Genomic DNA, 24686 nt, shown 5'->3' with positions numbered 1-24686 from the left:
AAATTCAATAATATATCACTTTCCCACTTCAGACTTCAGAAATGTAAGAAATTTAAAATAGTATAATTTCATTTACCAAGCCTTTTCTTTTTGTTCTTGTTTTCATGTATGCTACTTCTACATATATTACTGACATAACCTTAAATTTAAATTATTTTTGCTTGAAAACCTCATTTATACATTCTAAGAAATTAGGATAAAACAAAAGTTAGTCTTTCACATTTACTTATGTATTTACCATTTCACATGCTCCTCTTTCCTTTTGTAGATCTGAACTTCCACCTGGTATCATTTCCATCAACCTCTAAAGACCTTCCTTTAGCATTTCTTTTAATGAAGATCTATTAGCAACAAATTCTTCCAGCTTTAGTTTAGCTGAAAAACGCCTTAATTTTACCCTTATTTTTGAAGGATCTGTTCACTGAACATAAAATTCTGGTTTGACGGCTATGAGTTTGTATCATTTATATTTATTCTCTTAAAAGAAAGTTTTATTATCTTCCATTCTCTATGGAATCTGATGTGAAAGTCCTTGGATATTTCTATATTAATCTTCTCCATGAAATGTATCATTTTTCTCTGGCTACCTTTTAGATTTCTTATTTATACTGGTTATAAGTACTTTGATTATAATATTCTTATGTTTTGTTTCCTTTGGGTTTATCCTACTAGAGATTTGTTGAGCTTCATAGAGCTACAGGTTAATGCTTTTCACCAAATTTGAGAAGTTTTTACCACTATTTCTTCAAATGTTTGCCTGCCCCATTATTTATCCTCTTCTTGGACTCCAGTTTACGTGTGTGTCAGAGTGATTTATATTGTCCCACAGGTCACTGAAACTCTATTTTTAAATATTTTTTCTTTTTGTTCTTCTGATTAATTTGTATAAATATCTTCAAGTTCATGGTTCCTTTCTTCTGCCATCTCCACTTGTCTGTTAAACTTATGCAGTTTATTTTTCATTCAAATATTTAACCTTGTAATTCCAAAACTTCCATCCTGTTCATTTTACAATTTACAGTTCTCTGCTGAGAGTTAGCATCCCTTAACTCATTAGGACCACATTTGCCTTTAAGTCCTTGAACATCTTAATAATAGTTGCTATAAATTCCTTATCTGATCATTCCAATATTAAGTGGTACAGGGAATCTTTTTTCATTGACTGCTTTTTTGTGTAATTAATATCTTAATTTCTTATTTCTTAGCCTATCTATATTTTTGTAATTTTATGCAGGGCACTGTAAATGATACATTGAAAAGAGTCTGGAATGTGTTATTTCTTTTAAAGAGTGTTCAATTTGGGGGTGGCATGCTATTTTCTTTTCTTTATTATGGGTCACATTTTTCTGTTTCTTTGTATATTTAGTAATTTTATACACATACTCTTATGGAGGTCTTGTTTTTGCTTTGTTATGGTGGGTTCCAGGTTTGCTTTTATTCCTAGGTCAAATCCTTTATTCTCAAGAAATTGGCTTTTTTCCTAAGGCATGCTCCTTCTGAGTATAGATGAAAAGGCCAGGGTGTTTACTAAGCTTTCCTGACTTGGTGTGATGCAAACTCCCAACTCTGTTTCCTTTTTGGTAGAAAACTGTTGAGATCTCTATTAAATATTTTCAACCTCTCAAATGTTGCTTGCTCCATGAGTTCCTTGGAGAGTCACAAATAAAGGACTCAGGTGTCAAACAAGAATGTGAGGGAAGTCTGTACAGAAATTTTAAACCCCCTCCTGCCTATAGCTTGTCCTCTTTCTGATTGCACAGTCCCCTGTAGTTTCTACCTGCTTTTTGTTCACTCTCAAGTATCTTCGCATGTTGGGTGTTTTAAATTTTGTTCAAGCTTTTGATTGTTGTCAGCAGGAGACCTAGTCTTCTATAAACTATTCCACCATTATTAGAAAATGATAGTATTTACTTACAAGTTCTTATAGATTTTTGTGGCAGGAAGTTAAATCTGACTCTGATACCAGCTATTGAATCATGACTATAGCTGGGAGTTTGTACATTTTTTTTTTTAATTTTTTTTTTTTCCGGTACGCGGGCCTCTCACTGTTGTGGCCTCTCCCGTTGCGGAGCACAGGCTCCGGACGCCCAGGCTCAGTGGCCATGGCTCACAGGCCCAGCCGCTCCGCGGCATGTGGGATCTTCCCGGACCGGGGCACGAACCCGTGTCCCCTGCATCAGCAGGCGGACTCTCAACCGCTGCGCCACCAGGGAAGCCCTGTACATTTTGATGGTGAAAAAAATTTGCATTTTTTCTTCTAGTTTTATTGAGATATAATTGACATACAGCACTGTATAAATTTAAGGTATACAGCATAATTGTTTGACTTACATGCACCATGAAAAGATTACCAAAATAAGTTTAGTGGATATCCATCATCTCATATAGATAAAAAATTTAAAAAATAAAAGTTTTTTTCCTTGAGATGAGAACCCCTTCCCTCTTAATAACTTTCATATATAACATACAGCAGAGTTAATTATATTTATCATGCTGTACATTGTGCCCCTAGTACTTATTTGTCTTATAAGTGGAAGTTTGTACCTTTTGACTGTCTTCATCCAATTCCCCCTCCTCCCACCTCCCGCCTCTGGTAACCACAAATATGATCTCTTTTTCTATGAGTTTGTTTATTTATACATTATACATTTCAAATTGGTCACCATGAGAAGTCTAGTTACAGTATGTCACCATACAAAGATATTACTTAATTGTTGACTATATACACCACACTGTACCTTTTATACTCATGACTCATTTATTTTGTAACTGGAAGTTTGTACCTCTTAATCTCCCTCACCAATCCTCTCTTTCCCTACCCCCCTCCCCTCTGGAAACAACCTGTTTGGTCTCTGTATCTATGACTCTGTTTCTGTTTTGCTATGTTTATTCATTTTGTTTTTTAGATTCCACATATAAGTGAAATCATACAGTATTTTGTCTTTCTCTGACATTTCACTTAGCAAAATACCCTCTATGTCCATCCATGTTGTCATAAATGACAAGATTTCATTCTTTTTTATGGCTGCGTAATATTCTTGTGTGTGTGTGTGTGTGTGTGTGTGTGTATACCACATCTTCTTTATCCTTTCATTTATTGATGGGCAGTTGGGTTGCTTCCATATCTTGGCTATTATAAATAACACTGCCATGAACCGGGAGGGCATATATCTTTTCAAATTAGTGTTTTTGTTTTCTTTGAATAAATACCCAGGGGTAGAATTGCTGGATTATACAGTAGTTCTATTTTTAAATTTCTTGAGAAATCTCCATACTGTTTTCCATAGTGGCTGCACCAATTTACATTCCCACCAACAGTACACAATTGTTCCCTTTTCTTCACATCCTCACCAACAATTATTTGTTGTCATTTTGGTAATAGCCATTCTGACAGGTGTGAGGTGATAGCTCATTGTGGTTTTGGCTTGCATTTCCCTAGTGATTAGTGATATTGAGGATCTTTTCATGTGCCTGTTGGCCATCTGTATATCTTCTTCGGAAAAATGTCTACTCAGGTCCTCTGCCAATTATTTTAATGGGATATTTACTTTTTATGTGAGTTGTGTGAGTTCTTTGTATATTTTGCAGATAACCTCTTATTAGTTACATCATTTATCTTCTCCCATTCAGTAGGAAGCCTTTTCACTTTGTTGATAATTTCCTTTGTTCTGCAAAAGCTTTTTAGTTTGATGTAGTTCCATTTGTTTATTTTTGCCTTGTTGGCCTTGCCTGAGGAGACTTATTCAAAAGAAATATTGCTAAGACCAATGTTAAGGAGCACACTGCATACATTTCCTTCTAGGAGTTTTATGGTTTCAGGTCTTACATTTAAGTCTTCAATCCATTTTGAGTTTATTTTCATACGAGGTATGAAAGTAGTCCAGTTTGATTCTTCTACATGTAGCTGTCCAGTTTTACTGATACCATTTATTGAAGAGGCTGTCTTTTCTCCATTGTATATTCTTGCCTCCTCTATCATAGATAAATTGACCATATAACTGAATTCATTCCTAGGTTCTCTATTCTCTTCCATTGACCTAAGTGTATGTTTTTTGAGCCAGTATCATACTGTTTTGATTACTGTAGATTTGTAGTGTAGTTAGAAATCAGGGAGCATGATACCACCAGCTTTGTTCTTTTTTCTCAAGATAGTTTTGGCTCTTCAGGGTCTTTTGTGTTTCCAGACAAATTGGGAAATTTTTTGTTCTAGTTCTGTGGGAAATGCCTTTTGGTATTTTTATAGGGATTGCATTGAATATGTAGATTGCCTTGGGTCGTATGGTCATTTTAACAATATTAATTCTTCCAGTTCATGAACACAGTATATCTTTCCATCTGTTTGTTTCATCTTCAATTTCTTTCATCAGTGTCTTATCGTTTTCCAATACAGGTCTTTTATCTCCTTAGTTAGACTTAATGTTAGGTATTTTATTCTTTTTGATGCTATTATAAATGTAATTGTTTCCTTAATTTCTCTTTCTGATAGTTTGCTGTTAGTGTATAGAAATGCAACAGATTTCTGCATATTAATTTTGTATCCCACAACTTTACCAAATTCGTTGATGAGTTCTAGTAGTTTTTGTAGAAATCTTTATGCATCTATATATAATATCATGTCATCTACAAACAGTGACAGTTTTACCTTTTCCATTCCGATTTGGATTCCTTTTATTTATTTTTCTTGTGTGATTGCTGTGGCTAGGAATTCCAATACTATGCTGAATAAAAGTGGTGAGAGTGGGGCATCATTCTGTTTCTGATCTTAGAGGAAATGCTTTCGGCTTTTAACCACTCAGTATGTTGTTAGCTGTGGGCTTGTCATATATGGCCTTTTATGTTGACTTATGTTTCCTCTATACTCACTTTCTGGAGAGTTTTTATCATAAATCAATGTTGAATTTTGTCAAAAGCTTTTTCTGTATCTATTGAGAGGATCATATGATTTTTATTCTTCAATTTGTTAATATGGTGTATGACATGATTGATGTTTGAATACTGAACCATCCTTGCATCCCTGGGATAAACCCTATTTCAGCACAGTCTATTATTCTTTTAATGTATTGTTGAATTCAGCTTGCTAATATTTTGTTAAGGATGTTTTTGTATCTATGTTCATCAGTACTATTGGTCTGTAATTTTCTTTTTTGTGATATCTTTTCTGGTTTTGGCAGCAGGACGATGCTGGCCTTTTGGAATGAACTTGAAAACATTCCTTCCTCTTCGAGTTTCTGGAATAGTCTGAGAAGGATAGACATTAACTCTTTTCTAAATATTTGGTGGAATTCCCCTTTGTCACCATCTGTTCTTGGAATTTTTTTTATTACTGATTCAATTTTATTACTCAAAATTGGTCTGTTCATATTTTCTATTTCTTCCTGATTCAGTCTTGGGAGGTACATTTCTAGGAATTTGTCCATTTCTTCTAAGTTGTCCATTTTATTGGTATAGACTTGTTCATAGTAATATTTTATGATCCTTTGTAGTTCTGTGATGTTGACTTAACTCCCCATTTTTCATTTCTGAATTTATAGTTTTGAACCCTCTCTCATTTTTTTCTTTATGAGTCTGGTTAAAGGTTCATCAATTTTGTTTATCTTTTTAAAGAACAAGCTCTTAGTTTTATTGATCTTTTCTATTTTTTTAGTCTCTATTTTATTTATTTCTACTCTGATATTTATGATTTCTTTCCTTCTACTAACTTGGGGTTTTGTTCTATTTCTAGTTCATTTAATGTAAGGTTTGGTTGTATATTTGAGATTTTCTGGTTTCCTGAGGCAGGCTTGTATCACTATAAACTTCCCTTCTAGAACTGTTTTTGCTGCATCACATAGATTTTGGATCATTGTGCTTTCATTTTCATTTGTCTCCATGTATTTTTTGATCTCCTCTTTGACTTCTTCAGAGACCTATTGGTTATTTAGCAGCATATTGTTTAGCCTCCATGTGTTTATGATTTTTGAAGTTTTTATCTTGCAGTTGATTTCTGATCTCATAGTGTTGCAATGTGATGTTTAATATGATTTCAATCTTTTCAATTTACTAAGATTTGTTTTGTAGCTTAGCATGGGATCTACTCTGGAGAATGTTCCATGTGCACTTGAAAAGAATGTGTATTCTGCTGCTTTGGATGGAATGCTCTATATAAATCTATTAGGTCCATCCAGTATAATGTATCATTTAAGGCCAGTGTTTCCTTATTGATTTTTGGTCTGGATGATCTGTCCATTGATGTAAGTGGAGTGTTAAAATCCCCTACTATTATTGTGTTCCTGTCAATTCCTCCCTTTATCTGTTAATATTCACTTTACACATTTAGGTGCTCCTATGTCGGGTGCATATATATTTACAATTGTTATATCTTCTTTTGGATTGATCCCTTGATCCTTATGTAATGTCCTTCTTTGTCTCTTGTAACAGTTTTTATTTTAAAGTTTATTTTTTTGTGGTATAAGTATTTCTGTGCTGGCTTTCTTTTCATTTCTATTTGCATGGAATAACTTCTTCCATTCCCTCAGTTTCATTCTCTTGTCTTTAGATCTCAAGTAAGTCTCTTGTAGGCAGCATAGTGATGGGGCTTGTTTTTGTATCTGTTCAGCCACTCTATGTCTTTTGATTGGAACATTAATTCATTTACATTTAAGTAATTATTGATAGGTATGTACTTATTGCCATTTTGTTCATTGTTTTGGGGCTGTTTTGTAGTTCTATTTTTTCATTTATACTTCTTTTGTTCTCTTCCCTTGTGATTTGATAACTATCTTTAGTGTTATGTTTGGACTTCTTTCTCTTTTTGTATGTATTTCTATTATAGATTTTGTTTGTGGTTACAATGAACTTTATATATATCTATATAAATATATGATTATTTTAAGTTGCTATCTCTTAAGTTCAAATGCATTTTAACAAACCTGAATTTTTATGTCCTTCCCTACTTTTAATGTTTTGAACATCATAGTTTACAACCTTTCTGTTTTGTGTATCCCTTAACTACTTACTGTGGATATAGATGACTTTACTACTTTTGTCTTTTAAGCTTCTTACTAATTTCATAAGTGATTGATCTACTACCTTCACTATATATTTGTCTTTAGCAATGAGATTTTCTCCTTTTGTAATTTTCATTTTTCTGGTTGTGGAGTTGTGGTCTTTCTTTTCCAATTAGAGTAGTACCTTTAATATTTCTTCTGAAACTGATTTCATGATTCTGAATTCTTTTAGCTTTTGCTTGTCTGCAAAATTCTTGATCTCTCCTTTAATTCTGAGTGACAGCCCTGTTAGGTAGAGTATTCTTGGTAGTAGGTTTTTTCCTTTCATCACTTTTAATATATCATGCCACTCTTTCTGACCTGCAGAGTTTCTGCTGAAAAGTCAACTGATAGCCTCATGGGAGTTCCCTCGTACATAACTTGCTGCTTTTCCTTTGGTGCTTTTAATATTCTCTTTTTATCTTTAATTTTTGCCATTTTAATTACAATGTTTCTTGGCCTGTTCCTCTTTATCCTGTTTGAGACTCTCTGTGATTCCTGGACCTGGATGGCTGTTTTCTTTCCCAGGTTAGAAAAGTTTTCAGCTATTATGACTTCAAATAAGTTCCCTGCACGTTTTTCTCTCTCTTCTCTTTCTGGGATCCCTACAATGCAAGTGTTAATAGGCTTGATGTTGTCCCAGAGATCTCTTAAACTGTCCTGATATTAAAAAAAAAAAAATTTTCTGTTCTGCCTGAGTGATTTCCACTGCTCTGCTTTCCAGTTCCCTGATCTCTTCCTTTGTATCATCTAATCTACTGTTGATTCCTTCTGGTTTATTTTTTATTTCAGTTATTGTATTCTTCAGCTTTGCTTGGTTCTTATTTATATTTTCTAACTCTTTGTTTAAAAACTTCTAACGTCTAACTGTGTTTATCCATCCTTCTCCTGAGTTATTTGAGCTCCTTCATGATCATTACCTTGAACTCTTTATCAGATAGACTGTTTATCTCCATTTAGTTCTTCTGGGGCTTTATATTGTTCCTCCTTTAAGCACATATTTCTCTGCTGCCTCATTTTGCCTAATTTGCTGTTTTTATTTCTATGTTTCTGGTAGGTGGGTTACATTTCCTGACCTTGGAGAAGTGGCCTTATGTAGGAGACTTCCTATGCCTTTCAGCAGTGCACTCCCCTCTGGTCACCAGAGCTACATGCTCTAGTGGTGTCATCTATGTGAGCTGCATGGGCCCTTCTTTTGTGGTGGGCTGACTACTATAGGCATGCTTGTAGGTAAGGCTGGCCCCCAGTCTGGTTGGTTGCTGGGCCCTGCCTATTGTGAAGATTGCTGGTTGCTGGTGGGCAGGGCTGTGTCCCATCATGTCTGGTGGCACAGTCCAGGGGTTCCTGAGGCTAATGCTGGCCTGCTGGTGGGCAGGGTAGGGTCCTGTGATCTCTGGTGCTAGAATTGGCACTTGCCAGCACCATTGTCCTCATGGTAGAATGAGCTCCCCAAATTGGCTACTGCTAGCATGTATGTCCCCAGGGTGGATCCAAGTTTTCTCCTGCCTCTCCAGGAGGCTAAGATAGCAAGTGGTTATGACCCAGGCTCCTTTCATATTACTGCCTCTGCCCTGGGTCTCAGAGCTTGTGAGGCTTTGTGTGTGCCAAGAGTAGAGTCTCTTTTTCCTACAGCCCTCCCCAAAAGTAAGCCCCACTGGCCTTCAAAGCCAAACATTCTGGGGACTTGTCTTCCTGGTGCAAGCCCCCTGGGCGAGGAGCCCAACGTGGGGCTTGGATCACTCATTCCTTAGGAAGAACCCTTGCAATTGTAATATCCTCTCATTTGTGGGTTACCTACCCAGGGGGATGGGTCTTGACTATATTGTGTCTCTACCCCTCCAACCTGTCTCATTTTGGTTCCTTCTTTATATTTTTAGTTGTAAAAGATCTTTACTACCAGTCTTCAGGTTGTCCTCATTGATGGTTGTTCTGTAAATAGTTGTAATTTTGATGTTCCTATGAGAGGAGGTGAACTCAGGGTCTTTCTACTTCACCATCTTGGCCACTCCCTCCCTGCATCTTTATTTTAACTAACTTATAACTTAAATTTGGGATTTACTTCAATTACAAATGTAAGCAATAAACCAAAATAGTAATTTGCAATATCTGTAACAGTATCACCAATAGGCATTACAAATACTTGAAAATCATATTCGGTTGTGGCAGATATCTTGCCATATGATAGATGCTCACTATTTCAAATTTCAGGAGCTGTTAGGCCCATTACTAGATTTTGTTATTTAATGTGCTAATTAAAACCTGCATATATTACTGTTTCTAAATTTTATCTTTAATATTTTGATAGCAGAATGCCAAAATAATTTATTTCCTTTGCAATCTCCTGTATGTTATTTTATACATTAAAAACATTATTCTAAGAAGAGATCCTTAGGTACAAAAAGGTTTGGAACCCTTTCCCTAGATTTTTGTATGACTTCTTTTCACCAAAGTTCTCCCTAAAAGATCATGACCTTGAAGTTTCCCTTTATAAGAAAGATCCTGTTCCCAACCGCACCTGTCTCCTGAGTTTTAAACAACTATATTCACAGAGAATTCCATATTGATACTCACAAACATCTCTAACTTTACACAATCCAAAGTGAGTCCATTACTTTCACTGCCAAAATCCTGCTCCTTCATCTATGTTCTTGTGCTTAATGGCATCCCCATCTACCTAATGACACAAAACAGAAATTTTCATTTACTTATTAACTCTTGCCTCTCCCTCACATGCCACATCCTATCAATCACCATATCCTATCAATGGAACTTCTAAATGGCTCAAAAAATCTGTCTATTCTCCCAATCCCCTCTACTCTTCCCTTAATTCTTTCCCTTGTATAATAATCTTTTTTTTTTTAACCTGTTACAAGAGAATTGAGGCCACCCTCTACCCAAGTCTTGACTTTCTTCCTGGAACCCATGAGTCTATTTTTTCTCAAGTTCTCAGGGTCTGGCTCCATTACTCAATGTCTTTTTCTCCACATCTTCAAACTCCCTCTCCTGAATATTTTTCCAATAGCATGTAAGAGTGTTCAACTGTCTGATTTTATCTTTAAGAAAGCTGACTATCCACACTCATCTATCTGCATTTACTCTCCTTATTTCTCACTGCTTTGTGGAATCAACAGATATACATTTAAATCACTTTGTGCATCCAGTTAACAACTCTGTTCTTTTGCCATTTAACACTTTCTTCTCATCTCTCTTCTACCTTTTTGTATAAGGCCCAATAATTTCTGCCACCCATTCATACTACTATGTCTTCTAATAGAAAGGAACAACCAGTCTTTAGTCCTAGTGTAATTTTTCCAACTGTTTCCAACTTTGCCTCCTCAGGGACCTTTATCTAACATCTTAACCTTTCTTTTCTGTATCTTTAAGCTCTTCCACTCTATTGGCCTTCACCTTTAATGTGCAAGCATATTATTGCACCTTAAATATAATCTTAGTTTCCTCAATCTTCACTAGCTTGTGAGCAATGTAGGGGAGGAAAAATAATTTTCCCTCTACCCTTCTGAGTTTTGGGCTTAGACTCCTATAATAAAACACAGTTTAAAAAGAGAAAACAAACAAGTTTATTAACATGTATATGTTATGTATACAGGGGAGATACCCAGAAAAACTAAGTAACTACCCCAAATGGTGTAAGCCATCACCTTAAATACCATCTTCAGCTAAAGACAAATAAAGATGTGGGGTGGGGGAAACCAGTTATAAGAGGTGACCAGGAAAAGCTAGGTAAACAAGGGTTACGTTTGTTATGCAGAATTAAGTGGGCTTCTTCTCCATTGATAAGATTCTCTTATGATTTAGTCATCCTTCTCTTCCAGGTACAGAGAGGAAAATGTTTACGAATGGAGATTTCCTTTGTAAATGCAAATTTCTCTTAGGCTGTTTTCAGAGCTTCTCTTGTGTCTGTCATTTCTCAAAATAACTCAAAATAATCCTTACACCAAAGACGCATATTTTGGGGTGGCATATTCTGCTACCCATCAGTAGTAATGTTGCCATATTTCGATGTTATCTCAAATTTCACTTCCTCATGCACTCAGCCATATTATAGTTGGACCTCCCTAGGACCTCCCTCACTGTTAAAAAAATAAAATTCAACTGAGTAAATTGGAAGATCTAATTGGCTTTATTCAATGATTCATGAATTGGGTAGCATCCCTTCTAGTGAATAGATAAGCACTTCAAGGGACTGGACAAAATGGAAGGTTTTTACAGGCAGAAGGAGAGTGGGGCAAGGAAGTTATTAGCAAAAGAAAATAATTATTTCAGGTTAGGTCATCTTCTTTTGAGGGAAAAGGTAATGGAAGGGGTCATTATGCAGATTACCTCATTAGTGCTGACCAGGAAATTTCAGATTGCTTAAAAGTCACATTATTGGGAGAAGTTGACACTGCTATTAAGCCCTAGTTTGCTGTCATGGAGGCAGATGACTCCATTTGGTGCTTGTTATTTCTTTTTAACACCCAGCTGTCCAGAAACTCTTACCCAAGTTTATCTTACAAACCCTGGGCATTCCTTTTGTCACCTCATGAACTGTCTTCTCATGCTTTCCTGCTTACGAAGAATCTTCTTCTTTTAGTTCCACTTCCCTCAAAGTCATTTAAGGTCTTTTCCTTACTCGATATCCTTCATTCATGCATGCCTAGGTTCCTACTCTTCTCAAAGCTAAAAACTCCTTAAGTTCAAAGTCGACTCTCAACCTGATTCTGACTTCCTTAAAATTCACACTGCATCATCACAATACTGATTTATCTGCCAAAGTATGCAAAATATTTCTCCAACTCTCAGTCACACTTTGTCACCTGAGAACTAAGGCAGCACTGCTTGTGTTTGTTTTGTCTTCTACGTTCTTCTCTGAAAATAGTTCCTTCATCTTCTGCTGTCAATTCCCATTGTCAAGGGACTCACTTATTACTCCGCGAGACAAGGGACCATTCCCATCAGTCTGACATTGTGTCATCCTCCTAGGTGTCCTTGAAAAAATTCCTCTCCATGAAAAACTCATGAAAATAGATACCTAGGAGATAGCCCTGCAGTTCAGTAAAAAAATTCCCTTAATCTATGTTTTCATTTTGATGTTGATCAATCTGCTCCAGGAAATGTATTTTATAATCTCTCTTTCCTCTATCTAATTACCATTTATTATTCATCTCTTGGCAATCTGTTTCCTGTCTTCACTACTCCACTATAATCTCTCTATAATCACCAGTGACCTCATTTTCAAAGACAGAGGAAATGTTTCAAATTCTAGACCCTTCTGTGACATTTGATGCTGTTGAGGATGCCTTGTTCAGAACACTCCCTCTTTTTTCCTGTTACGACATAATTTTTCGTTCCCAGTGAACTATTACCATGCTGCTGATAGCCACTTTGCAAATTTTGCTACTGGTAATTTTGATCCTACCAGAAGATGTCAAAAGAAGTTTATCAGACCAGGCTCACACATACGCTGACAATGTAACGCTATGTAATGACTACTGTCTGGCCAACACTGATTGTAAGATACTATCAATTGTAAGAAGCATCACACATTAGAAGATGTTAAAATCTAAAAGAAATGTACATCTAAGAATGATTGGCATATGGTATTATTATCTGATTGAAGAGAATTGATCTGTGTTGCTTGAATTCAAGGCTTCAAGAAATAATGCGAACATCTTTATACATTCTCTGAACTTACTTGCCTTATCTGAAGTAAAATAACTGCACCAAGTTACTTTATGGCTTTTATGAGGCTAGAATAAAATAATGCATATAAAGTATATACTGCAGATACAGTACCAAAGTTAGTAAGCACTCAATAAATGAGAGTAGTCGTGGTAGTCATAGTAACACATATTTTCAATAAAAACTTGAACCATAACTATTACTGAATTCAGTGTTCCTAAAATGCTGACTCCACATGTTTATTGAAAGTATTTTTTTTTCTTTGAGTTTAAGTAACCTTAATGAATAATAATCACTTTCACAGGATTTTCTGAGAACTAAATGAGATAATGCATGCAAAATATTTGACTGTTTATTGGTTGAAGTAGTACCTGATATTTTCAGCCGAATGTGAATTATAACTTACCTTTGTTCTTTCTAAAATTCTAAAGATGATGTAGATTAATTGAAGTTAATTTCAGAAAGATTTAGTAATTCTAGTTAATAATTCCTTCTTTTTATGTTTTTTGTCTGGATTAAATAATATATGAAAGTATGTAATAATTATAAAACACATGACTCAGCGTGTGACAAATAAAAAGCACTCAGTAAAAAGTAGTTATTATTATTGCAATTGTTGTTATTTATACCTGGCATTTTCTTTTTTTTTTTTTTTAACGTTTTTATTGGAGTATAATTGCTTTACAATGGTGTGTTAGTTTCTGCTTTATAACAAAGTGAATCAGTTATACATATATCCCCATATCTCTTCCCTCTTGCATCTCCCTCCCTCCCACCCTCCCTATCCCACCCTTCTAGCTGGTCACAAAGCACTGAGCTGATCTCCCTATGCTATGCAACTGCTTCCCACTAGTTACCTATTTTATTTTTGGTAGTGTATATATATCCATATATACACTACCACTCTCTCACTTTGTCCCAGCTTATCCTTCCCCCTCCTGGTGCCCTCAAGTCCATTCTCTAGTAGGTCTGCGTCTTTATTCCCATCTTGCCCCTAGGTTCTTCATGACTTTTTTTTTTTTTTTTTAGATTCCATATATATGTGTTAATATACGGTATTTGTTTTTCTCTTTCTGCCTTAGTTCACTTTGTATGATAGACTCTAGGTCCATCCACCTCACTACAAATAACTCAATTTCATTTCTTTTTATAGCTGAGTAATATTCCATTTATATATGTGCCACATCTTCTTTATCCATTCATCTGTCGATGGACACTTAGGTTGCTTCCATGTCCTGGCTATTGTAAATAGAGCTGCAATGAACGTTGTGGTACATGACTCCTTTTGAATTATGGTTTTCTCAGGGTATATGCCCAGTAGTGGGGTTGCTGGGTCGTATGGTAGTTTTATTTTTACTTTTTTAAGGAACCTCCATACTGTTCTCCATAGTGGCTGTATCAGTTTACATTCCCACCAACAGTGTCGGAGGGTTCCCTTTTCTCCACATCCTCTCCAGCATTTATTGTTTGTAGATTTTTTAAATTAATTTATTTATTTTGGGCTGTGTTGGTCTTCGTTTCTGTGCGAGGGCTTTCTCTAGTTGTGGCAAGTGGGGGCCACTCTTCATTGCGATGCACAGGCCTCTCACTATCGCAGCCTCTCTTGTTGCGGAGCACAGGCTCCAGACGCGCAGGCTCAGTAGTTGTGGCACACAGGCCTAGTTGCTCCGCGGCATGTGGGATCTTCATAGACCAGGGTGTGAACCCGTGTCCCCTGCATTAGCAGGCAGATTCTCAACCACTGCGCCACCAGGGACGCCCCTGTTTGTAGATTTTTTGATGATGGCCATTCTGACCGGTGTGAGATGATATCGCATTGTAGTTTTGATTTGCATTTCTCTAATGATTAATGATGTTGAGCATTCTTTCATGTGTTTGTTGGCAATCTATATATCTTCTTTGGAGTTCATTTTCACTTTTTCTCCTTGGACATATCAAAGGTTTAAAAATATCAAAGACTGCTTCATTATACTTGCTAAATTAATTTAACTTTTCTGAAGTTAACTTCACCAAATAACATGCGCCTTTCATAATTTTTACAACAATGAGTGAGAGGATGCATGTAAAATATTTAGTTGCTATTACTGATGTTGTTTATGTTTGCCCTGACATAACATCACCTGAATTTCTACTAGCTGACAAATTTAAAATACTGAGAAAGACTTCATAAATTTGCTGAATTTAACTCTCCAGGGCTTAAGTAACTTCATCCATTAATATAGAACAGCAGCTCTCAAACTCTTTGGTGTCAGGACCTATTTATACTTTTCGAAATAATTGAAGACCTCAAAGAGCTTTTGTTTGTGTGGATTATATCTATTGATATTTATTATAATATAACTTAAAACTGAGAAATGTTTAACATATTTATGAATCATTTCATTTTAAATAACAGTAATGAATCCATTTAATGTCAATGTAAATATTTTTTATAAAAATAAACTATATCTCCCAAAAATAATTGAGAGAAGGCCGACATTGTTTTACAGTTTTAAAATCTCTTTAATATTTAGTTTTAGGGAAATATAGTTGGATTCTCATTTATGTATCTGCATTCAACCTGTTTTATGTTATTTGGGTTGAAGTTTATAAAGAAAATGCAGTTTTAAAGATAAATAGCTGGAAAAGGGAAACATAGCAAACTCTCTAAAAGAGTATCAGAGGCCCCCCAGGGTTCTTGAACCACACTTTGAAAACTGCTGACATATACTTTTAATTTTTTTTTAAGTATTGATTAAGATAATCTGTACAATAGGTACTGCTATTAATGCTGCTTTAGTTGCTATTATTTACATTTCATTTCCAGATACTGACAAAAGAACTTAAGTTTCTTGTTTTGTTGACTGCATTCACAGTTTCTAAAAAACCAAAAACAAATAAAACTAGTGATGATATAGATTTGGTAAAATGGTTAAGCTCCTTCACCAAATAATATCTGTATTTTAGGAGTTTTAACCGAATTGAGATAATACATTTTATATATTTAATGTCAGTAATATGCATGGCTCAATGCCTGGCATACAAGATAGACTCAATAAAAGGCAGCCTTAGAATCACTCTTTGTTCAATGTACATAAAATTATACAAATAGATGCCAGGGATAAAATTGGCATCACATACCCAATAACTCCTTTAGCTCATCTGGGATCACTCTGCTACCCTCTCTTGTTGTCTCTCAACAGGCTTACTTTTAGGCTCAAGAATCCTTTAGGAAAGTGAATAAATCTTTTAACAGAAACAAGCTAATACCAGTTCAGAGCTGGGCTCTGAGTAATGCTGACTTCCACTGACCTTCTGATCAGAGTGTGAGGCCTTCCCTAGAAACTTCAGATATCTAGAAATACCTAAAATATTGTGCAGCATTTCCTTGGGAATTGAATCTCCACTCCAGCACTTGTTTCCTGAGTGTAGATATGTCTACCCTCGTCAGGATTCCTCCAGAATGAATGCAAACTCCCCAGATCAAGTTTCTAGCCTCAGGCTCTGGTTCTCACATTGCTAGAGGGCAGGGGAGGGGGGCAGTTTGGAAGGGGAGCCATTCCACTATACCCCTCCTCTGGTCTTGCTATAGGATCCTGAGAAAGTATAACATAGTTTTCTACCAACATTTTGTCAGAAAACCGCCTTCTTCTCTATATTTATATGAAAATGTTGAGCGTTTCCACTCAGGAGGCCAAGACTTTTGCTCTAGAAATAATCACTTCCAAAGTTAGCAGTGGTAGTAAATCTTAGAGACTTTTATGATCTGAGGTCTAACAGCCATTTCTTTCCCTGTTTCAGAAAGGACTTCTATGTCTTCTTTTAATTTCTTCAATTTTTAAAATATTAAACTTTTGTTATAGACACTTTCAAAGATTGTAAAGTTAGATAGAATTATATAGTAAAGACCCATGTACTCATTACCCAGCTCCAAGATTTATCCGTTTATGGACTGCCTTCTTTCATCCATACTTCCATCCACTTCTCCCTCCCATATTATTTTGAAATAAACCTCAGAATCATAATACTTTATCCTTAAATACTTCAGTCTCTATATCTAAAAATATAAGATTTTTTCTACAGAACCACAATATCAACATCACTTTTAAAAATTAATGAACAAAAATTATTTAATATCATCAAAAGGCCAAACATTGTTCAAAATGTCCACCTGTGTCATGAATATTTTTTAAAATTTATTTGCATCAAGATCCCAAGAAGGTCCACATATTATAATGGTCTTTTAAGTCTCTTAATAGTCTCTTAAGTCTCTTATAGGTCTTTTAAGTCTCTCTTAATCTTAGGTTCTCTAATTTTTTCTCTTGTAAATGATTTGTGTTTAAGTAACCCGTCCCTCTTTTCTTAATCTCATATTAGCTTCCTTAACTCCAGAAAACTTCCTGCAGCCTAATCCTCACTAAAACATTTCATGAAGGATAAAGCCAATACTGACTTTTTTCAGGCAAGCTGGATCTACACTCTTTCTAGATATTCCCTCATATTTATAACTTTTGGAATAAAGATCCTAACAGTACAAACTGACCACATTCTTACCTGTCATTTTATAACTCTTAAGAAATGTAATCTGCGTGGTTCATCAAACTGGGTGAATATTACCTTCTGATACTTGCCACTCTTCCCATCCAGAGTTCAAAGGTCTTTTCACCGGATCCTGCACTGTATTACCTGAGGACACTTTCTGTTTGCAGTGTCTCCTAGTTTTCACAGCCGTTTTTACTTTCTTGAATGGCATGCCCAGGTTCAGGGTTGCAGGCATATACCAATACCCCAAGAAGTCTTGTCACATCATCACTGGTTCTCATACCATCACTTGGCCTCTTTCTCTAGAAAAAACAACAAACAAAAAAAAAAACGGTCATTTAAGAAATTCAGGGTCTGAGTTAGAAGGCTTAAAGATCACTTTCCAAAGACTCTTTCTTCCTCATGTCTTCCTAGAAATTAATTACCAATCAATATCCTCAGCGAGCTCTTAGCAAAGAAACATTTGCCATTTATTTCCTTCTTGATCATCCAGCCAAACACTCTATACCTGACAAAGTGTGTTAAGACAACCTGTAGGGGAGTTCCCTGGTGGCCTAGTGGTTGGGATTCTGGGTTCAATCCCTGGTCGGGAAACTGAGATCCCACCACCCACGCTGTGCAGCAAAAAAAAAAAAAAAAAGACAATCTATAGGGACTTTCAGTTTCAGATTTGTCACTGTTCCCTAAAGCCAACAATGATCTTTGAGAGTGCGCTTCTATCCCCTCTCACAGTTCATAGTGCAGATATCCACCAGCTCAGGATTCCTCATAATAATCTCTGATAGAATCCTAAAAATGCAGTCTGAATTTTCCCAGGCTTCAAGTTCCTGTGGACACAAGAGAGAATAAATTAACATTAAAATTTGAATTTCACTTGCAAGTTATCCCTACTTATTAGTGTAGGACCTCTTCGAGATCTACCATAATGATTTCTAAAAATTTCTAGGTTTCTTACTTATGCTCAGGCATAAGAGCAGCTTCTGCTCCCACCTCCTTGTTGATATCTTCTGCCTGTGAGCTTCTTTATTAATGGAAGTGCTTACCAAATTACTACCTCTCAGTATTCTTAAAAAACAAAAGAGTTCAAAACTCCACACAGAAATGGGAGGACTGTATCTTTCCCAACTCAGCATTTCTATCTGTCTCTTGACCCTGCTTAAGCACAGAGTCTCAGGAAAATGCTTACTAAAAAGACAATCCTTTCAGTTTCTGCATAGATTATGTCCACACTGTGGTCAGATCTAATTCCTGTTTGGGGGACATACTATCCTCTCCATCTCCAGTAACTCCAGAGCTCCTAGGCCCTGTCTCCAAAGGACACACACACAGAAGTTCCTCTTCTTGACCACTTTCCTCAGGAAAAGATGTCCTTGGCTAAAAGCTCAGCCAACCCTGATATGCTATAATTACTCTAGTAGGTGGCATACACATCATTTTTATTGCATTTGGAAGCTGCTTAAAAATGAACAGTTGATAACAAACGTAGTAAGGTAGATAGCTAGTGGGAAGCAGCCGCATGGCACAGGGATATTGGCTCGGTGCTTTGTGACAGCCTGGAGGGGTGGGATAGGGAGGGTGGGAGGGAGGGAGACGCAAGAGGGAAGAGATATGGGAACATATGTATATGTATAACTGATTCACTTTGTTATAAAGCAGAAACTAACACACCATTGTAAAGCAATTATACCCCAATAAAGATGTTAAAAAAAAATGAACAGTTGAATTTATTGACGTCATTGAGTATAGATGTGAAGTTATTCACTCATTCAACAAATATTTATTGAGTGCTTTCTATGAGCCAGGACAGTTCTAGGAATTGGAGATAAAACAAAAAAGACACGAACCACTCTTATGCACAACCATACCTATAATTATCTCAATAATGATAATTCCACATCTTCTACAGGAAATTTGGCGAGAAGGCATTCCTAACTTGAAAAAAGCTGTCATTTTCTGATATCATACTGCTACTCTTTCATGTGACTACCCATTTATGCTGTGAATAGCCTTCAACAGATAGATCTAAATTTTCTTCAGTGAAATGCAATTAAATGCATCCCACTGTACAAATCTGTGCGACCCTTCAATATGTTGTAACAATGTCCTACCTTCTTTTCTGTTCCTGTAGGTGTATCAGTTCCTATCCCAGTGATTGGACTGAGGGATGAAGACAAGGTGTTCATCAACAACACCACCTGCGTGCTGAATGACCCTAATTTCGTTCTTATTGGGTCCTTCGTAGCTTTCTTCATACCGCTGACGATCATGGTGATTACATACTGTCTAACGATCCACGTCCTTCGCCGACAAGCTCTGATGTTACTGCACGGCCACACGGAGGAACCGCCCGGAATTAGCCTGGATTTCCTGAAATGTTGCAAGAGGAATACTGATGAAGAGAACTCTGCAAACCCTAACCAAGATTTGAACCCACGCCCAAGGAAGAAGAAGGAAAGACGGCCAAGGGGCACCATGCAAGCTATCAACAATGAACGGAAAGCCTCGAAAGTCCTTGGCATTGTTTTCTTTGTGTTTCTGATCATGTGGTGCCCGTTTTTTATTACTAATATCCTGTCGGTTCTTTGTGGGAAGGCTTGTAATCAAAAGCTAATGGAAAAACTTCTGAATGTGTTTGTTTGGATTGGCTATGTTTGTTCAGGAATTAATCCTCTGGTGTACACTCTTTTCAACAAAGTTTACCGAAGGGCTTTCTCCAACTATTTGCGCTGCAATTATAAGGCAGATAAAAAGCCTCCGATCAGACAAATACCGAGAGTTGCTGCCACTGCTTTGTCTGGGAGGGAGCTTAATGTTAACATTTACCGGCACACCAATGAACCAGTGATTAAGAAAGCTGATGACCAGGAGGCCGGTATAGAGATGCAAATCGAGAATTTGGAGCTACCAGTTAATCCCTCCAATGTGGTTAGTGAAAGGATTAGTAGTGTGTAAGAAAGAGCGGTGCAGTCTTTTCCTACAGTAAAGCTACAAACGTAGGAAATTGTTCTATAATTCTTCTGTCGGTCATAACCTAATGTAAATATTGCTGTCTGAAAAAGTTGTTTTTATATATAGCTTTGCAATCCTGTACTTTACAATCATGCTTACAGCAGTGAGATTTAGGGTTCTGTATTTACTGTTTATAATAGATTGAGAATAATTTACTTTGGTTGTTTGATGCAAACATGTTGATTTTTTCCCCCTTCCTTCCTTCCTTCCTCCTTCCCTCCCTCTCTTTCTTGCTTTCTTTCTTTCCCTCTTCTCTCTCTCTCTCTTTCTTTTTCACATACGGAAGTGTTGATCTTCATCTCAGGTGACATTTGCAGGAGACCAGAATGATGCACAGGACAGTGGTTACATTTCAACCACGCCAAAATTGAACAAATTCAGTGAAATCTATTTTCTGGGTTAACAGTAAATATACACTTTAAATTCTTGCTCAGCTCATCTACACACATAAACACAGTAAGATAGGTTCTGCCTTCTGATAATCTATCATAACTATTAGTGAGTCAAAGGCAGAACTTAGCCTTGTTGTCAAACATAGGGGAAATTTTGACATTGTCAGAATGTTCTGTTGATATTTTACTGCAATGTCTGTCACCAGACATAGTGGTATTTTAACATAGCAGCTGGTTAACCAGAACTACAGAAGTGGAAGGATGATACGAGATATATACACCAATAACAGCTTTTCACTTCTTACAGACAATGTTCAAATTCTGATTATAATGACAAGCAAACTGGAATTAGTGTTTTCATTCTGGTCCTTAGTAAATATCTAATTCCATGATTAAACTGGGAAACAAAATCCCAGAGTTATTTCCCAATCCAGGATTCATCATCAATTGGGTTTTGATCTCAGGATCCTGGAAGTTTGTGTGCTACACACAAAATGAAATTAGCATTTTGAGCCTTATTAAAATAGTATATTAATTATGGTACCTCTATCTATAGGACCTAATTTAGCAGTCCATTTTTGAGTAAAACTTGCGTTGGAAGCATAGATGATCAAAAGCTTGGAAGTTTTGCTTGATTAAGGACTACAGAACTGGGCCCTTAGAATGTGAAAAAAAAGTAATTAAAAAGAAGCTTTTACTGAACTTTGGGAAAAACAGAAATACAGAGTTTCCATTTGGATTTTAAACAAAATGTATCTCATTTACAGATCCTTCCAAACTCTAGTGCAGGCAAGGCTGCAGCTAATTTGTAAAAGTGGCAAGCTCTTCATTGTACTGCAATTATGTACCAGAAGTTTAAATCTTTGTTAAAATATAGTGTTGTGTTACAGTAAGTGTTGGCCATTGTTTCATTCTTGGGCCTGCTGCTCTCTAAGAGTTCAGTACCATTTTACTAGTTTGTTAACCGTGAAAGGTTTTCAAACATTGCTAAAGTCAGACCATTAAGTCTATGCTGTGTGCAGAGTGTACAAGGGTTTCCAGTAACTGTATTTCCATGTGTGTCCTTGTCACACAACTGTGGATCAATTTCTGAAGAGTTCATTATGCTATTTCTTATGCCTGACAGTTACTTACACACCTTAGAGTATCTTGAAATTGGTGAAGGCAGAATCTGAATTTCTAAAATCCCTGGTGTGTGTCCTCAACACACAGCATAGATAAATCCAACAGTCTGCCACAAGGGCGTTGGGAGAGACAACGGACGTATTTGAGGAAACTCATACAGTCCCTACGTGATTTGCAACACTGCCAAATGTCGGTCAATTGCTTGAGCATGCCCAATTATGACATGAAAGTAAAGTCTACCTGCCTGTTGGCTCTGTTGAACTGCATGTTAAAACAGTTATATGAAATTGAGTGAGATCTAACTCTTACTGAAACGAAAATGTCTGAAGAAACACACCATGCACTGAGCATGAGTTCTGCACATACAGATGGTGTCCTGCATGTATGCCGTGTATGATGCATAAATCCATCGATTTGTATTAATGTAAGGCAGAGTAGGTGATATAAGAAGGACTGAAGCAAATCCTTCAGCAGTCTTTAAAAAGACCACGCAATCAGATCTGAAGTATGGTGAGTATTAGAGAAAATTGGAAACATCTGATTTCTTTCCTGAACTATCGGAGCAAGCTCATAGCACATGTTTTACAAAGAAATAAAATATAAACCACAGATTTTCAAAAGCACTAGCAATAAGTTGAACGATAATAGCTTACAGCACATTTGTTAATAATTCTTATGCCATCAAGTAGTAGTACTTAATAGTACCCAACACAGTAATTATTCTCAAATTGTGTGCTATTCATAAGTTCTGTGCAGTTCGGTATGAAACAAGTATACTCATTTGGATATAAACCTTACAGTTCAATGTTAAACCTACACCTTTTATAAATGTTTTAAAGTCCATGTGATAAGTGTAAACGTGGTGAATTTACTGTCAAACAGATCATTTTGATGTTCTATTATGTATGTATATCTGTTTAAGACACGTGCAACAGACTGCCTTATATTATTTCCTGTAAGTCTTCTTTCATCAAGTGGTACTTTTTGTGAGTGGTTTCAAAGTGTTGTCTTATTCCTGGTTCCTGTATGTTATCCATTCCAGGTTTTTGTGATACTTCCTATTAATTTATTAAATTTATTAAATGTTGCCTAATATGTCACCTTTTTTCCCCCTGCATCTTTTGAGGGAAAAATACACCACTTCATTTCTTGGAAAATTAAACTGTAACCTGTTAAATAAGTTCATAAAGACAAATACAACCAGAAAATATTACTCTTCTCTATGTACTCAAAGACTGTGACACTTGAGGAAAGACAAGAGGTGTAAACAACAAACGCAATATTAATAACAACATCACTGATGCCTGGTAAGCAGAATAACTGCAGTCTCAAATTATCCTACTTTCCTTAACCTGAGCAGGGGCCTGGGGTGGCTCATATGCTCTCTTTGCTATAGGTATCATTGCTATCTTATTCCCATCAAACTCTAAGCTCCCCTAGAGAGGACCATGTTTACCTTATTGATGGTTTTATCCCCAGTTGATAGCGGCCACTCTATGTTCAACAGACACATATTGAGCGTCAGTATTTGTGGGCATTGTATTATTTGTTCCTGTTGCCAGAAGGAGTCTTACAACTCCCCACTGTTCAGTCATGTGGTGTGACTTGATCACCTTAACTGACCCCTATCCCAAATGGCTTTGGATACCTGTGCAATCATCAGGGTCACCATACTAAGCTGCTCTGTTCCTCCATACCTGAAGCCATGGGTGACAAAATACACTGACCTTTTCTTTCAACATTTGTACCTTCCTGACGCTGAGTGAGCCCACTGGCATGAGTTCAGTTCCCTGAGAAGAAAGCAGGAATACCTCATTCCTTTGCAACCATGACTAGGTTGAGTCCTAGGAATGGGTCAAAGGATAAAGGTTGAACTGCCACTTTGAAACAACAGCGTCACTGCTGCTCATGGCTAGAAATATCTTGTACCACTGAAGCTAGGGACTACTCTTCCCCAACAGCAAGGCAACGGAGAGAGGTTGAAATTTCTGATGGCACAGACCTGGAGTTGTTACTACCAATGAAAGGGAAGGAGGGGCAGAGGAAGACTGGAGTGCCACATCCCATTGTACAGGAAGGTCTTCATGGTCTGAGGAAAGAAAGATGCTCCTTGCCATCAGGCAGCAGTACATTTCTGCTTACAGCAGAAACACACAGTTTCCACACAGTTAATCAGCTCCCCCTTAAGTCAATGCAATCTCCATGGTTGAGGCCCATTTCTCCTTGTATATTCCCCTAGACATATATTAACATATCACACAGAAAGCTGAATATATTAGAAAGAGGTATTTTTATAGGCAATGCCAACAGGAGCAGGTGACAGCATAGTGGCTCTCAAATATTATGTGACCCATAGCACACACTTTTTTTTTTTTTTGCGGTACGCGGGCCTCTCACTGCTGTGGCCTCTCCCGTTGCGGAGCACAGGCTCCGGACGCGCAGTCTCAGCGGCCATGGCTCACGGGCCCAGCCGCTCCGCGGCATGTGGGATCCTCCCGGACCAGGGCAGGAACCCATGTCCCCTGCATCGGCAGGCGGACTGTCAACCACTGCGCCACCAGGGAAGCCCATATAGCACACACTTTTAAACATAAATAGCTCTAAGATGGGTCCTCTGGGATATAAATTCTGAGATGGAAATAAGTGTGCAGGATGTTTATTAGGAAGTGATCTTGGGACCCATCTGCACGGGGAAAGGGAAAAAAGGATGACTGGGCAGAGGGAAAAGTTGGGCTGTGATGTAGTTACAATAAGGACTTACTCCCCCTGCATCTTTGGTAGGGAAAATATACCACTTCACCTCATTTTCTTTGAAAGTTAAATTGAATTCTATAAAATAAGTTCAAAAAGACATACTTAACCAAAAAGTATCACCTTTCCTGACTAATTCTGCATGTATTCAAAGACTATAACACCAGGGGAAAGACAATTG

At 36.9% G+C, this 24686-nt stretch overlaps 1 protein-coding gene across 1 annotated transcript in view; it reads left to right on the top strand.

Moving 5' to 3' along the window:
• The window catches only part of HTR2C (5-hydroxytryptamine receptor 2C), a 113564-nt gene extending 93384 nt beyond the window's left edge, over positions 1-20180 (top strand). Inside the window, exon 4 of the mRNA XM_060137997.1 lies at positions 19357-20180. Coding sequence (XP_059993980.1) covers positions 19357-20180 — 824 coding nt within the window. The remainder of the gene's footprint in view (positions 1-19356) is intronic.
• Positions 20181-24686: the final 4506 nt, after the last annotated feature.

The sequence above is a fragment of the Lagenorhynchus albirostris genome, chromosome X (genome assembly GCF_949774975.1).
Source record: "Lagenorhynchus albirostris chromosome X, mLagAlb1.1, whole genome shotgun sequence".
Lineage (NCBI taxonomy): Eukaryota > Metazoa > Chordata > Mammalia > Artiodactyla > Delphinidae > Lagenorhynchus > Lagenorhynchus albirostris.
The sequence above is the reverse complement of the archived record's forward strand: the minus strand, read 5'-3'. Positions and strand labels throughout refer to the sequence as shown.